The sequence below is a fragment of the Cyclopterus lumpus genome, chromosome 5 (genome assembly GCF_009769545.1).
Source record: "Cyclopterus lumpus isolate fCycLum1 chromosome 5, fCycLum1.pri, whole genome shotgun sequence".
NCBI lineage: Eukaryota > Metazoa > Chordata > Actinopteri > Perciformes > Cyclopteridae > Cyclopterus > Cyclopterus lumpus.
Window position 1 is genome coordinate 1741082 of NC_046970.1, and position 16419 is coordinate 1757500.

Genomic DNA, 16419 nt, shown 5'->3' on the forward strand with positions numbered 1-16419 from the left:
TTTCATTACGTTCCCACATTGTTTCCCACTTTTATATTAACGTCACATGTTGTTCCCTTGCACCTACATCTATGTATCGTGACCTTACCAGGATCCTCCACCAGACGTTCCCAGTTCACCTTCACTACACGTTTGGGCTTGCCAGGTCTTTCTAGCCGGCCCCCCCCCCCATCTGATCCAACTCCCCACCAGGTGGTGATCAGTTGACAGCTCTTCACCCAGGAGAACCACGGAGTCCGAGGCGGCGCCCTTTCCAGGACCCCTCCCACCGACTCCAAGAAGGCCGGAGACTCTGAACTGCTGTTTGGTGCATCAGCACCAACAGCAGTCAGAGCCCGACTCCCCGTAGGCGCAGGGAGGCCGACCTCTCGTCTCCTCTGGCCGAGATCTGGTTCACGTGACAGAACCTGCCACCAAGAAAATAAAATGTGTAAAATCAACCAGTTTAATTAAGACGTTAGATTTGTTCAGCTTGTGGCCTATTTATATATTCAAGGAGATAAGTCACAACCCAGCACTGTATGGATCTGTTATTGTTTCTGTTATGATCTCGTCAACGCTCTGCATCAGCCTTTCCACTTGAGGGGGACGTGAGGCCTTGTTCTCAAAGAAGACACAATGTGGACACACTTTGCAGTGATGTTCTTGAGATGAGGTGTGGAGGAGCGCATGAAGTCAGCCGGGCTCATTTGTTGCTGCTTCAGGTCCCCTCGAGTAAACAGGATGATTGTTGGTTCATGCACTCTTTGGCCAAAAGCTTCCTCCAGCTTCCTCAGTACGCCTCTCTCCCCGTCTGGAAGCCATCAGCAGTAAGTACACAGTCGGCCCGCCCTGACACAGCGCTCTGCACCTGCTCACGTGCCCTGCTTTGATTGACAGGTCAATGTCATCATCAAAGATGTCTGGGGAATCAATAACACAAACAGGTCTACCACCTCTCTCCGTTTCCTGTGCGTGGCACTCTGTGGTGATCAGAACTGAACTGCTGCCATATATATATATATATATATATATATATGTATATATATATATATATATATATATATGTGTGTGTGTGTGTGTGACCCGGTGATATACCACACACCACCAGAACATATATATATTATTGAAGTAAATTATACATTTAATACATAAATCAAAAGAAGTGCTCAAACAAGAGAGTAAACCATGTGGGGCTAAACTGTCAGTGTAGAGTTCAATAAAAACATAAAGTATAAAGTCACAACGTGTGTAGGTCATTTAGGAGAACTCTTCAACCAAATCAAAGTTACCGGTTCACAGCAACAATAAAAGGCCCATGAAAGATGGCTGCTCTATGACTGTGTGCTCTCTCAGGTGTGTCTGACTACAGGAAGAAAGGCCCAGGTGAGCTTCCCACCCCTTTTTAGAAGCTCCGCCCCTTGGCCTGGGTCCTAATCACAGGCTGCCCGTTGCCTGCCTTACCACATATATGTAATTTCTCCATTTGACAGAAACATGTATTAATGTTTATCAACCAGTTAATTACAGAAGCAGCTCGTCGGGTTCTTCAGGAGCTTCTGGAGTCAGAGCTGCAACGAATAACTGATTTAAGAATTAGAGAAACAGAACTTGAGGAAGAGTTGTAGAGAAATATGGATCGATCATCAACGCCTGAGGAGCCAAGACATATGTTGAAGTTGAGAAACTGAAATGATTTCAAACATGCAGCAGGTTTCAACAGAGTCTCTGTCTGTAAATGAGGGAACAAAGTTCACTTTCACAGCGCCGCTCCTCTTCCTGGAATGAAGATCAGCTTGATAAGCCCCTCCCTCTTCCTCCTGCTGTCAATCACAGACAGCTGCACTGTGTCCACATCCTTCCTGGCCCCTCCCCTTCAGATCTACAGCTCTAAAGATTGGTGTAACCAACATGGAGGCGGAGCAGTAGAGCTGACACGCCCCGTTCACTGAACCGTCACATGTTGTTCAGACCTGAAGTCAGAGTCTCTTCTGAGGAAGTGAAACTCAGACACTCGTTGTTACCGAGAGGTGAAATGGAGCCCAAAGGAGATCAGCTGGACCGGGAGACCTTCTCTTGTTCCATCTGTCTGGATCTCCTGAAGGATCCGGTGGCTATTCCCTGTGGACACAGCTACTGCATGAACTGTATTAAAGACCACTGGGATGAAGAGGACGGGAAGAAGCTCCTCAGCTGCCCTCAGTGTAGGCAGACCTTCACACCGAGGCCTGTCCTGCTGAAGAACACCATGTTGGCAGTTGTAGTGGAGCAGCTGAAGAAGACTGGACTCCAAGCTGCTCCTGCTGATCACTGCTATGCTGGACCTGAAGATGTGGCCTGTGATGTCTGCACTGGGAGGAGACTGAAGGCCTTCAAGTCCTGTCTGGTGTGTCTGGTTTCTTACTGTGAGAAACACCTCCAGCATCATTATGATGTACCTCAATTAAAGAAACACCAGCTGGTGGACCCCTCCAACCAGCTCCAGGAGAACATCTGCTCTCGTCACGATGAGGTGATGAAGATCTTCTGCCGTACTGATCAGCAGTGTATCTGCTACCTCTGCTCTCTGGATGAACATAAAGGCCACGACACCGTCTCAGCTGCAGCAGAAAGGACCGAGAGGCAGAGAGAGCTGGAGGGGAGTCGACTAAACATCCAGCAGAGAATCCAGGACAGAGAGAAAGACCTGAAGCTGCTCCATCAGGAGGTGGAGGCCATCAACCTCTCTGCTGATAAAACAGTGGAGGACAGTGAGAAGATCTTCACTGAGCTGATCCGTCTCATGAAGAAAAGAAGCTCTGATGTGAAGCAGCAGGTCAGATCCCAGCAGAGAACTGAAGTGAGTCGAGTCAAAGAGCTTCAGGAGAAGCTGGAGCAGGAGATCACTGAGCTGAAGAGGAACGACGCTGAGCTGAAGCTGCTCTCACACACAGAGGATCTCAACCAGCTTCTCCACCACTACCCCTCACTGTCACCACTCAGTGGGTCTACAGACTCATCCAGCATCAACATCCGTCCTCTGAGGTACTTTGAGGACGTGACGGCGGCTGTTTCAGGACTCAGAGATGAACTACAGGACGTCCTGAGAGACAAGTGGACAAACGTCTCACTGACGGGGACTGAAGTGGATGTTTTACTGTCTGCACCAGAGCCCACGACCAGAGATGGATTCTTAAGATGTTCATGTGAACTCACTCTGGATCCAAACACAGCAGACACACAGCTGTTATTATCTGATGGGAACAGAAAAGGAACTTTAATGGAGGAACATCAGTCTTATTCTAGTCACCCAGACAGGTTCAGTGGATTGTGTTTTCAGGTCCTGAGTAGAGAGAGTCTGACTGGACGTTGTTACTGGGAGGTGGAGTGGAGAGGAGGAGGAGTTGAAGTAGCAGTTTCATACAAGAACATCATCAGAACAGGGAATGAATGTGTGTTTGGATCCAATAACAAATCTTGGGTTTTATGTTGTTCCAATAACAGTTATGACTTTAGGTACAACGAAGTCCAAACCCCCGTCTCTGATCCTCGGTCCTCCAGACTAGGAGTGTACCTGGATCACAGAGCAGGTATTCTGTCCTTCTACAGCGTCTCTGGAACCATGACTCTCCTCCACAGAGTCCAGACCACATTCACTCAGCCTCTCTATGCTGGACTTGGGTTTTATGGACTTGGGTTTTATTTTTCTGGAGACACTGCTGAGTTCTGTAAACTCAAATAGACAGAAGTGATTTAAGGGACAGCCGGTTAAAGTCTGGGTTTTAATTCTTAAACTTATTTTGTTTACTTCATTGTCGCTGAGAGCAGACTTTTCTCCACCTGTCAATCAAACCTTGTGGGCGGTGCTTGTCCATCTCGTTGCTGTGTAAATGAGTTCCTGTAGGTGGCGCTCCTTCCTCTGTGTGTTTATGGAGGCTCTCACTGCTCATGATGATCTTTGTTTACCTGAACTCATATTCATCTGCAGGAACATGTCAAATGCTGTGAGCTCTAAATGTTTGATGAATGTTGTTATCGATGTATTTGTTAATGTCTCTTCCTCTGCATGGGTCTTAAAGAGAAAGAAGAGATTCTTTATTCTAGATATTTAGTTCTTACAACTTTCTGCAAAGTGTTCTTGTGTTCATTAGATTGAGAGACTAAATGTTGTTGTTGTTGTTGTCTGAATCAACATACACATGATGCACTATGTTGTGTTATAAAATAAAGTATCATAATCAATAAGCACATCTTTCATTATTCTTTTACATAAGTGAGATTATGGTCCAACACATTGAACAGGTTTACATGATGAATAAAGTGTTTATTGACTCAAGAATGAACAAAGTACTTTCTTCTTGTCGTATTTTCAGGGTTTCATACGAAGCTAATGTATAAAATATGAAACTAATATGAGAGAATAACTGAGGCAGTTTTCCTCCTGAAACACCACAAAGTCCAGAGTTCATGTTGAGAGCAGAAGAACATGTTTTAAAGTCCAAAGTCCATCATCTGAAGACAGCGTCCAGTGTCCTGGTGGTCGAGTCATTCACAAATAGCACTAAACACTGGTCTTGTTTGGTTACTTGGGGGTCGAGGAAAAAAAGAGCTAAAATGCTAAAAAGCTAGAATTGCAGCGCTGTGTGACAATTCTCTGTATCTCCACATGATCTCTTTCACATTACACATCGTCAATATAATGAACATTGAATAGTGCAGCTATGAGATATGTGCTAGCAGCTACAACTAAGATTGAAAGGACAAGGTGCTAAGGGGCGGACATACCTCAGATGGTTCTAGTCTGTTCTGGTCCGTGATGGTGAAGGCCTGAGGTCACGCAGGAGAACACAGACCACGTGAATGAGTCTTGAAGAGAGAGACTTGCAAACAGATTCAATTAGATTCTCCTTCTTCCCTTCAATGTGTTGTGTGCCGTCTTCATAGCTGAGCACTGCTAAGCATTTACAAGTTGAGCAGCTTTCACCTCTTCACACTCCTGGATCTGAGCCTGCTCAGACATGGAGAACCCTTTGGAGTCGCTCCCTCTGCTGAGAGGTCGACCGTGGTGTGTGGAATTCGTCTAGTACTACGTACTACTAAAGTACTACTAAAGTACTACTAAAGTACTACGTTCACAGTGGGAGACGAGAGTACTACTAAAGTACTACTAAAGTACTACTAAAGTACTACATTCACAGTGGGAGACGAGAGTACTACTAAAGTACTACGTTCACAGTGGGAGACGTGAGTACTACTAAAGTACTACGTTCACAGTGGGAGACGAGAGTACTACTAAAGTACTACGTTCACAGTGGGAGACGTGAGTACTACTAAAGTACTACGTTCACAGTGGGAGACGTGAGTACTACTAAAGTACTACGTTCACAGTGGGAGACGAGAGTACTACTAAAGTACTACGTTCACAGTGGGAGACGTGAGTACTACTAAAGTACTACGTTCACAGTGGGAGACGTGAGTACTACTAAAGTACTACGTTCACAGTGGGAGACGAGAGTACTACTAAAGTACTACGTTCACAGTGGGAGACGTGAGTACTACTAAAGTACTACGTTCACAGTGGGAGACGTGAGTACTACAAAAGTACTACGTTCACAGTAGGAGACGTGAGTACTACTAAAGTACTACGTTCACAGTGGGAGACGAGAGTACTACTAAAGTACTACGTTCACAGTGGGAGACGTGAGTACTACTAAAGTACTACGTTGACAGTAGGAGACGAGAGTACCACTAAAGTACTACGTTCACAGTAGGAGACGTGAGTACTACTAAAGTACTACGTTCACAGTGGGAGACGTGAGTACTACTAAAGTACTACGTTCACAGTGGGAGACGAGAGTACTACTAAAGTACTACGTTCACAGTGGGAGACGTGAGTACTACTAAAGTACTACGTTGACAGTAGGAGACGAGAGTACCACTAAAGTACTACGTTCACAGTGGGAGACGTGAGTACTACTAAAGTACTACGTTCACAGTGGGAGATGTGAGTACTACTAAAGTACTACGTTCACAGTGGGAGACGTGAGTACTACTAAAGTACTACGTTGACAGTAGGAGACGAGAGTACTACTAAAGTACTACGTTCACAGTAGGAGACGTGAGTACTACTAAAGTACTACGTTCACAGTGGGAGACGTGAGTACTACTAAAGTACTACGTTCACAGTGGGAGACGTGAGAACTACTAAAGTACTACGTTCACAGTGGGAGACGTGAGTACCACTAAAGTACTACGTTCACAGTGGGAGACGAGAGTACTACTAAAGTACTACGTTCACAGTGGGAGATGTGAGTACTACTAAAGTACTACGTTCACAGTGGGAGACGTGAGTACTACTAAAGTACTACGTTCACAGTGGGAGACGTGAGTACTACTAAAGTACTACGTTCACAGTGGGAGATGTGAGTACTACTAAAGTACTACGTTCACAGTGGGAGACGTGAGTACTACTAAAGTACTACGTTCACAGTGGGAGACGTGAGTACTACTAAAGTACTACACTAAAGTACTACGTTCACAGTGGGAGACGTGAGTACTACTAAAGTACTACGTTCACAGTGGGAGACGAGAGTACTACTAAAGTACTACGTTCACAGTGGGAGATGTGAGTACTACTAAAGTACTACGTTCACAGTGGGAGACGTGAGTACTACTAAAGTACTACGTTCACAGTAGGAGACGAGAGTACTACTCAAGTACTACGTTCACAGTGGGAGACGTGAGTACTACTAAAGTACTACACTAAAGTACTACGTTCACAGTGGGAGACGAGAGTACTACTAAAGTACTACGTTCACAGTAGGAGACGAGAGTACTACTCAAGTACTACGTTCACAGTGGGAGACGAGAGTACTACTAAAGTACTACGTTCACAGTAGGAGACGAGAGTACTACTAAAGTACTACGTTCACAGTGGGAGATGTGAGTACTACTAAAGTACTACGTTCACAGTAGGAGACGAGAGTACTACTCAAGTACTACGTTCACAGTGGGAGACGAGAGTACTACTAAAGTACTACGTTCACAGTAGGAGACGAGAGTACTACTAAAGTACTACGTTCACAGTGGGAGACGTGAGTACTACTAAAGTACTACACTAAAGTACTACGTTCACAGTGGGAGACGAGAGTACTACTAAAGTACTACGTTCACAGTAGGAGACGAGAGTACTACTAAAGTACTACGTTCACACTGGGAGACGAAAGTACTACTAAAGTACTACTAAAGTACTACTAAAGTACTACATTCACAGTGGGAGACGAGAGTACTACTAAAGTACTACGTTCACAGTGGGAGACGTGAGTACTACTAAAGTACTACACTAAAGTACTACGTTCACAGTGGGAGACGAGAGTACTACTAAAGTACTACGTTCACAGTAGGAGACGAGAGTACTACTCAAGTACTACGTTCACAGTGGGAGACGAGAGTACTACTAAAGTACTACGTTCACAGTAGGAGACGTGAGTACTACTAAAGTACTACGTTCACAGTGGGAGACGTGAGTACTACTAAAGTACTATGTTCACAGTGGGAGACGTGAGTACTACTAAAGTACTACGTTCACAGTGGGAGACGTGAGTACTACTAAAGTACTACACTAAAGTACTATGTTCACAGTGGGAGACGTGAGTACTACTAAAGTACTACACTAAAGTACTACGTTCACAGTGGGAGACGAGAGTACTACTAAAGTACTACGTTCACACTGAGAGACGAGAGTACTACTAAAGTACTACGTTCACACTGGGAGACGAGAGTACTACTAAAGTACTACGTTCACACTGGGAGACGAGAGTACTACTAAAGTACTACGTTCACACTGGGAGACGAGAGTACTACTAAAGTACTACTAAAGTACTACTAAAGTACTACATTCACAGTGGGAGACGAGAGTACTACTAAAGTACTACGTTCACACTGAGAGACGAGAGTACTACTAAAGTACTACGTTCACACTGGGAGACGAGAGTACTACTAAAGTACTACGTTCACACTGGGAGACGAGAGTACTACTAAAGTACTACTAAAGTACTACTAAAGTACTACATTCACAGTGGGAGACGAGAGTACTACTAAAGTACTATGTTCACAGTGGGAGACGAGAGTACTACTCAAGTGGGGGTACATGTACTTTTTAGTGTACTACATCTAAGAGGTACATGTTGTACTTTTTACTACATTAGTCTGACGGCTTTAGTCTCTTTTGAAGCAGTAATATTAAACCAGAAACATCAGATAAAATAGAACAACATAGTACAACAACTTTACGATAAGTACACAACATTCTTTTCCTTCAGTAAGACTTTTACTGTTTCTTTTTCACAGTGTAGTATTTTGTTCCAACAGCACAGATGAACTGGTTCTCTGGACTTCTTGGCTGCCATGTTACCGGTCTGGTGACCCCTCACAGTGACCTCTGGAGCTGTCGGGGGAGGCAGGCCGTCAGGCTGGACTTGGGTTGGGAACCAATGCAACAGATTACCAGCTCTGTAGCACGTTGGACACACCAGCATGGCACTGTCTCATCAACAGGAGGTTCCCATCCCATAACGCTGGTATGCAGAAGCCTGCTTTTGGAAGGGGGCTGTTTCAAACTGTTGAACTGTGACCGTAATCTGAGAGGAAAAAACATGTCGCTGAAATGTAGTAGAGATTGTTTAGTGACATTGGAATGCAATTTGTGTGTGAGATGGGAATGTTTTGACGGGTTATAGTGAGAGAGAGACGGCATCGTCTTGAAATGCAATATTAGTTTCCTCTTTTGGTGTAATTTTATTCATTTGACCCATCATCACAAAAGGTCAAAGGTCACATTTAGCCTGAGTACACTACTTTGGCCTCCATAGGGGTTCACATGATCAGATCCCCTCCAGGCAGCAGGTGCTGGTGATTCTATTCAGGCAGTAGGACACGTCTCCTTGGATTAAAGTGAACAAAGTCAAATGGACTTCTGTTGGGGCTTCATGAGTCTTCATACGCCGAAGAGAGGAAAGCTACAAACAAATACTTGGAGAGCACTATTGGGGTCTCCAAACTAGCTAACCATCATATCCTTTTCTCTTCTTTTTTTAAACTTGGGGTCAAATAACAAACTGTTCAAAAACATTTATTGAACAGATAACAACAAAGTTCACATTCACAGCGCCGCTCCTCTTCCTGGAATGAAGCTCAGCTTGATAAGCCACGTACGAGACGCTATTGCTTTCTAATCTAACTGGAAGGATATTTTGATAATAAGTATTTCTAATTCAGAGACAGATTCTGAATATACTTTAGTGAAATGCAGGCGTTATATTTGTTGTGACAAATACATTCAACTCATGTCTGACATGGATCATGTCAAACACTTTAAACACATACCTGTTCTCTGCAAACTGCACCCTACAAAGTGACCTCACCCTCTCTGTTATCACGGCTAGTGTCACCTGAAATGAACCCAGCACGTTGCGCAGCCTCCGCAGCGACCGGCAGGGGGCGACAGCGGACTGTCTGAGCGCTCCACAACCGCAGCGTGTTGTGAACATTATAACAATGATATTAATTAATGAAGTTCCCCCAAATAATATATATTACCAAAACTCAAATGCATTCTCAATGACGTTATTTTCTCCCTGTTTATGTTTCTATTACAAATAGGTTTTCTAATCAACGTATTGTTGCCATTTGTTCACAAAACGCACCGTACAGACATCAGTTAAATGAATATATGATCATTTCTTATCTTTAGGGTTGTGTGTGTGTAACTGTCACAACCCGGCTCTGAGGCTCTGTCAAATATGGGAAAGGACACAGTGGATGATGGCAAATTAAAAAGGTTATTTATTATAAGCAGGTAAAGAAAATACATATTGTGACAATTGTGCCAGTCAGTGACATCAGTATCATGTGAATGTGAATGCGTGAGCATGCTGAAGTGTGGGGCGCTGTCAGCGAAAACAAAGAAAGACCTGACCAAGACAGAAGAAGGATCTTTATACCAGGAAACAACTCCGTTACATCGATCGCGTCTCTCCAGCTGTTAAAACCGACTGACAGCTGATCAGCTGATCCGGAGTCAGTGTGAAGCAGACACGTCCTTCACGCGACGCTTGGGAGGAAAGGACGTCTCATTCCTCTCCATAGTATTCTCTCCTCGCCTGGTAGAAGAGACGCGTGCATGGCTATCTGCTAAGCTAATGAACGAGAGCTAGCGTTGGTTAGCAACAAGCTAAGCTATCGACACAGAGGTGACTCACGTGACTCACGTCGGCTGCTTGGGGGCGGAGCCGGGTTTCGAACCTCTAACCCTGCGCTCCGAATGCCACTGACCAATCCGCTGGACCACCAATGAAAACACGCTTTCCCCGCCCATATTACCCACCATGCATCAGATTGCCCTCGTCATGGTGACCGCTGTCAACAGACTAATGTCTCGGCAGAACTTTTTGAAATGATCTCTTTTCTTTCGACCCAGTTGTTTGCAACTAAATATACTTCTATAGATCTATATTTATGTACATATGTATATATATAAATATATATATATATATATTTATATAGCACTATTAATTAAATGTTCAACAAACATTCTAAACATGTCTTTATATTAGAACCAATGTCATAATAGTTCTGATTTAATTTAAAAAATGTACTGTATGACACTTTATATATAATAAATATTGTGTAAATTCTAATTTAATATCTTTTTGATTTCCATTTGACTCAACACATCTGGTGCACAGTGTGATGCAACTAAGAGAAACAAGCCTCCCTTTTCCCAGTTAGACGGACAGTGTCACACAGGTCAGGGCAGGTTGACTAACATTGAAACATCCACATAGAGCCAGAACGTGGTGGACCTGTGCACGTTGATCACGGAGTTCTGAACTCCCCATCTGCTCATGCACGGTCCAAATACCCGGATGTGTCTGATGTTGGTTCTTCTGATCACCGTTGTCCCTGAACAGGACATTATCACGAGGTCTGGATATCTGGGATCAAGTACAATTGGGATTGTCCTGTAACAGGATATTAATGTTATGCTGTTAGAAATGCACAATAATAGATAATATGATAATTCAGCACATACATATACATATATATATACTGTATATATATATATATATATACATACATACATATATGCAGACCACCAGCCCCTCCCCCCCACGGATGTGTGGATTGCGCTGCGCAGCATCAACTCACGTAAGGCTGCGGGCCCTGACGGCATCCCGGACGTGTGCTCCAGGCCTGTGCTGGGCAGCTGACTGGGGTCCTGACTGACATCTTCAACCTGTCACTGGCCCAAGCAGCTGTGCCAACGTGCTTTAAAGCCACCTCTATCGTGCCAGTGCCCAAACACGCCACTGCAGCGAGCCTTAGCGACTTTCGCCCCGCTGCACTTACACCCATCATCATGAAGTGTATGAGAGGCTGGTCTTGGCTCATCTGAAAACCTGCTTACCACCCACACTGGACCCCCTCCAATTCACCTACCGCCAGAACAGGTGTACAGAAGACGCCATCTCCACAGCGCTTCACTCCGCCCTCTCCCACCTGGACAATAAAAACACTTGTGTGAGAATCAGCTTTATTGGCCATGTGTGTGTGCACATACATGTAATTAAATGGTTAAATGTACTCTCTCGTCGTACATACAAATATACATTTTCATTATATACAATATGGTTAAAGTCATTCATGAACCAACTTCAAGGTATGATACCACAAATACAATACTGGTATATTTATCTATAATAGTACTAAATAAAACATCTGTATGGTTCCCTTTTTCACCAGCTTGTTCCTGGACCGATTTTTGAACACTTAACAAATAGCATTAATATTAGTATTATCCTAGTTTGCATGCATGTGAAAAGATTCCACATTTGTCACATGTCTAATTCTGGAGGGAGGGGGGAAACCCCTCCTAATCTTGTCACATTTATAATGTTTATAATTGTTATAATTTTGAAAAATGCAAATTTTGAAAAAAATATATATTGCGCAATCTTGAAATTGGACAAATATTGCACAATCTTTAAATTCTAAAAGACAAAGCTCCCCACGAATCTGTATATGTTGGCTAGCGCGGTGGCGAAGCGGCTTACGCTCTCGCCTTCCACACCAGATAAGATGCGGGTTCGAAACCCGGGTGTGGCGGTGGTTCGCACAAAGCGACTCCCCGCGCTTGGTGGGTTTACTCATTTCCTCCCACTTGGATCCGCAAACGGACCACAAATTTCGGACGGTTCTCAACGATACTATGCCCCCCGAGAGAACCGTGTCGGCGTCAGTTGAGCCAAATTGGGAGAACTATCCCTGGATTGCGGTCACGGGACTTCATGACTCCCCGGTACCTCCAACAGGGACACTTGTGTGTGCAGTGTATACATTGCATAATGAGAGTGCGACCTCTGGCTTCAACTGGCGTTTGGCACGTAGGATTACCAGCGATACCAGTGCACGGTGTAACTGGCAGTTTAAAAAAGAAAATGTTCATTTATCAAAAAAAAAAAAGTTAAATTAAATTAAAAAAATATATATATTTTTTTTTTTTTAATTTAATTTAACTTTTTTTTAACTTTTAACTTTTTTTTTCTTTTCTTCTTCCTTTATTGCAATTAATACAAAATAAATATATATTCTTTCCAAAACATCTCTCATCGTGTCTGTTTTAAAAAGTGGCAGTTTAAAAAAGAAAAAGTTCATTTATCTAATAAAAAAAAAGTTAAATTAAATTACATTTTTTTAAAATTAATTTAATATTTTTTCTTCTTCTTTTATTAATAAATTAAATTAATAAATAAAAAGTTATTTTATTTTGTATTTCTATATATTCTTTCCGAAACATCTCCCATCTCTTGCGTGTCTGTTTTCTGATCGCTTGGTTTAGCCGGAGCTGATACGGTAATTGTGTGATATTCTTTAGTACAAAGGGCTGATTACCTGCTGTACATCTTACACATTTAAACACTCGGATCTCTCCTTCTTTTAGCGACGTATCGCTACAAATCCAACAGTCTTATTTTCACGTTGTTTAGTTCCGCTAACGTTAGCCACCGTGCTAGCTTAGCGGATAGCGATAGCTTCCTTCTGGCCCCCTCCTGCTCGCTCTCTGCTCAGCGTGTCACATGTAGAGCTCTTCCTCTGCCTCCCTTCATGATAACGGTAACACGAGTAGTTCATTTGCTGTGTTGGAGGCAGTTCTCAGTGGGTTCGATGCACCATCGAAGCTCACACGTTAGCTACATCAGTTAGCCTGCCCCCCCTCTCCCCCCACGGCTCCCCTTCACAGGTTGACAAGCAGCCCGCGGGGAGCTCCCTCTGGCGGGCCGGTGGAGGGAGCCGGTCGTGGGCTCTCGGTCCCGAGTACGCCCCGGAGCCCACCGGGGACAGGTTCTGGTACCGTCTTGTCGAGCTCCTGCCGGTAGAAAGTGGGTCTCTCCTCCTGCGACCGGCCGAGAGGAGCCTTCTGGCCGCGCTGGTTAAGCTAGTTTGGATGATTTGTTATTGTATTGACATTTTAAATGAGTGTCCGGTAGTATATGACGACGTTTCTATCTAGACTTTCTGATGTCAACATTGACACATCTACACTCACACTACACATAGTACGTCAGTAGGTCATACTGCACTGTTTAATTACATGTTCCAATGTTGGCATGCACCAACATTAAGATAGTAAAACTATGTTGAGACTCTTATATAAGCTACATTTACATTGAACAACCTGTATCATTCAATGCCTTTCAAATTCATATCCATATTGGAGAACACAGTAGTGGTACCACATGTGTGAAAAAGAAACTGTACAAATGCAAAGTTGCCACTTCACTTGCAAAATAGCTCACCTGTAGCCCAAGACTCTTGTTGTGTGTATATGATGATATCCTCCAATAACTTTCCTTTACATGCTCACAGGACAGAGACTCTAAGTGACTTCTGGAGACAGAGAAATGTTCCTGAGGAAACAATAGAGACCTGGTATGGAGGACAGACAATGACTTAAGTATAAATAAATAAATGCAGCCGGTCGTGTGCTCTCGGTCCTGAGTACGCCCCGGAGCCCACCGGGGACAGGTTCTGGTACTGCTCCGGCACCTCCCACACGGTCTTGTTGAGCTCCTGCCGGTAGAAAGTGGGTCTCTCCTGCGGATTGAAGCCGACCGAGAGGAGCCTTCTGCCCGCGCTGCTCCCCGATCACGCACGATCTCCTGCGCACAGATTCGGTGCAGTTGTGCACTAAAAGCCCCCCAACCTCCTCTTCGCGTGCTTGGATACAACTTCCTCTCCACAACAGCACTTGCATCACAACCAGAGGCATTCATTGCAATATCAGGCGACTTCAACCACAACACACTGGACTCGACTCTGCCCGCTTTTCATCAGTCTGTCAACTGCGCCACAAGACAGAACAATAGACCTCCTCTATGCCAATATAAAGGATGCATATACAGCCATGCGATTACCACCACTGGGGAAATCAGATCACAACCTGGTCTCCCTACAACCACTGTACATTCCACGTGTCCGGAGAGAACCAATCACAACACGCACCGTTAAAAAGCCCTCCACCGAGGCAGATGAAGCCCTGAGAGACTGCTTGGGCACAACAGACTGGAATGTCTTCCAACAATCATTTGGTGAGGATGTTGATGGGCTTGCACACTGTTACTCCGACTACTTAAACTTCTGTGAGGATATTGTTGTTCCCATCAAAACTGTGCGTTGCTTTCCTAACAACAAGCCATGGATAACCAGCGACGTCAAGGCCCTCCTCAATAGGAAAAAGAGGGCGTTCAAGGAAGGGGACAAAGCTGAGGCACGCACAGGGGGAGCTCAAAATCAAACTGAAGGAGGCAAGGGAGGAATACAGGAAGAAAGTAGAGCGGAAGCTGCAACAGAACAGTGTGCGAGAAGTATGGGAGGGGATGAAGACGATGACTGGCATGAAGAAGAGCGGCCGCAGTGTGGAGGGAGGCCTGGACAGGGCCAACCAGTTAAACCAGTTCTACAGCAGAGTTGACTGTCCTACGGCTATGTCCGCCCACCCCTCTCCAGGAGCTGCCTTCGTAGTGCATGGCCATGAGCTGAGGAGACTTAATTCCAGGAAGGTTGCAGGCCCGGATAAAGTTAGTCCTAGACTGCTTAAGACGTGCGCAGCTGAACTGGGTGAGCCACTCCAGTACATCTTTAACTTTAGTCTCCGTCTTGGAAGGGCTCCTACACTTTAGAAGACATCATGCCTTGTCCCTGTCCCCAAGAAGCCCCACCCAACTGAACTCAACGACTTCCGCCCGGTAGCCCTCACGTCACACATAATGAAAACCATGGAGAGACTGCTACTGTACATACTCAGAGCTCAGGTACGACACGCACTGGACCCACTACAGTTTGCATACCAGGAGAAGGTAGGAGTGGACGATGCGATCACATGCCTGCTGCATAGGACGCATACTCACTTGGACAAGGGGAAAAGTGCTGTCCTGCAGATGGGTGTGGACGATCACCTCGTATCATGGATTACCAACTACCTGACAGGGCGGCCACAGTTTGTCAGACTGAAGGACTGCCTGTCCGACACTGTGGTCTGCAGCACCGGAGCACCACAGGGAACTGTGCTCTTCCCTGCTCTGTTCACCCTGTACACTTCTGACTTCTGTTACAATACAGAGTCTTGCCAGATGCAGAAGTTTTCGGACGATACAGCAATTGTGGGGTGTATCAGGGATGGCCAGGAGGGGGAGTACGAGAGTCTGGTGGAGGACTTTGTTCAATGGTGCAAACACAACCACTTACAACTCAATACTGCTAAGACCAAGGAAATGGTGGTGGATTAAACCCACTATGCTACCAGTCTCCATTGGGGGGGTCAATGTGGAGGTGGTAGGCACATACAAGTACCGTGGGGTAATTCTGGACAATAAACTGGACTGGTCTGCCAACACGGACGCAATCTACAAGAAAGGGCAGAGCCGGCTGTATTTTCTGAGGAGGCTGCGGTCATTCAACGTCTGCAGCAAACTCCTCGGGATGTTTTACCAGTCTGTCGTCACCAGCGTCCTCTTCTACGCGGTGGTGTGCTGGGGAGGAAGCACCAAGAAGAAGGATGCAGGGCGACTGGATAGGCTGGTGAAGAAAGCTGGCTCTGTGGTTGGTGCTGAACTGGAGTGCATCACTTCAGTCGCCGACAAAAGGACCCTCACCAAACTGCTCACCATCATGGACAATGAAAGCCATCCACTCTACGGTACCATCACCCGACAGAAGGAGTCTGATCAGCTGGAGGCTGCTGCCATCCAGAACTGATGGACTGTGTAAACCATTCATCCCCAGAGCCATACAACTGTACAATAAATACAATCTGTCAATCAAAGGTACCTCAGTTGACAGACAGTTCACTAGGAACAATGTTTACTGGCTATGTTATTTAGCCTTTTACACAGCCCCCAACTT

General features: G+C 45.0%; 1 protein-coding gene and 1 long non-coding RNA gene across 3 annotated transcripts; one reads left to right on the top strand and one right to left on the bottom strand.

The window, feature by feature from the left end:
* Positions 1 to 1150: 1150 nt before the first annotated feature.
* Positions 1151 to 4203, top strand: LOC117730905 (tripartite motif-containing protein 16-like). Of its 2 annotated transcripts, XM_034532966.1 has the most exons (2): positions 1151 to 1321; positions 2036 to 4203. In XM_034532966.1, exons 1-2 carry the CDS (start codon positions 1298 to 1300, stop codon positions 3698 to 3700), a joined length of 1689 nt encoding a protein of 562 aa, XP_034388857.1. In that variant the 5' UTR covers positions 1151 to 1297; the 3' UTR covers positions 3701 to 4203. The 2 variants fall into 2 exon arrangements, with proteins under 2 accessions (XP_034388857.1, XP_034388856.1); XM_034532965.1 differs by lacking the exon at positions 1151 to 1321 and having other exon boundaries at positions 1860 to 4203.
* Positions 4204 to 10650: 6447 nt separating this feature from the next.
* Positions 10651 to 13227, bottom strand: LOC117730911. The gene is made up of 3 exons (XR_004609501.1): positions 12910 to 13227; positions 11167 to 11517; positions 10651 to 10979 (listed from the first exon to the last, which is right to left on the bottom strand). It is a non-coding gene; the product is annotated as an uncharacterized LOC117730911 (long non-coding RNA).
* Between the last annotated feature and the right edge of the window lie 3192 nt (positions 13228 to 16419).

Bases quoted from the DNA above. Each gene is read 5' to 3' on its own strand.
- LOC117730905 (XM_034532965.1), top strand. From the start codon at position 1,940: ATGTTGTTCAGACCTGAAGTCAGAGTCTCTTCTGAGGAAGTGAAACTC.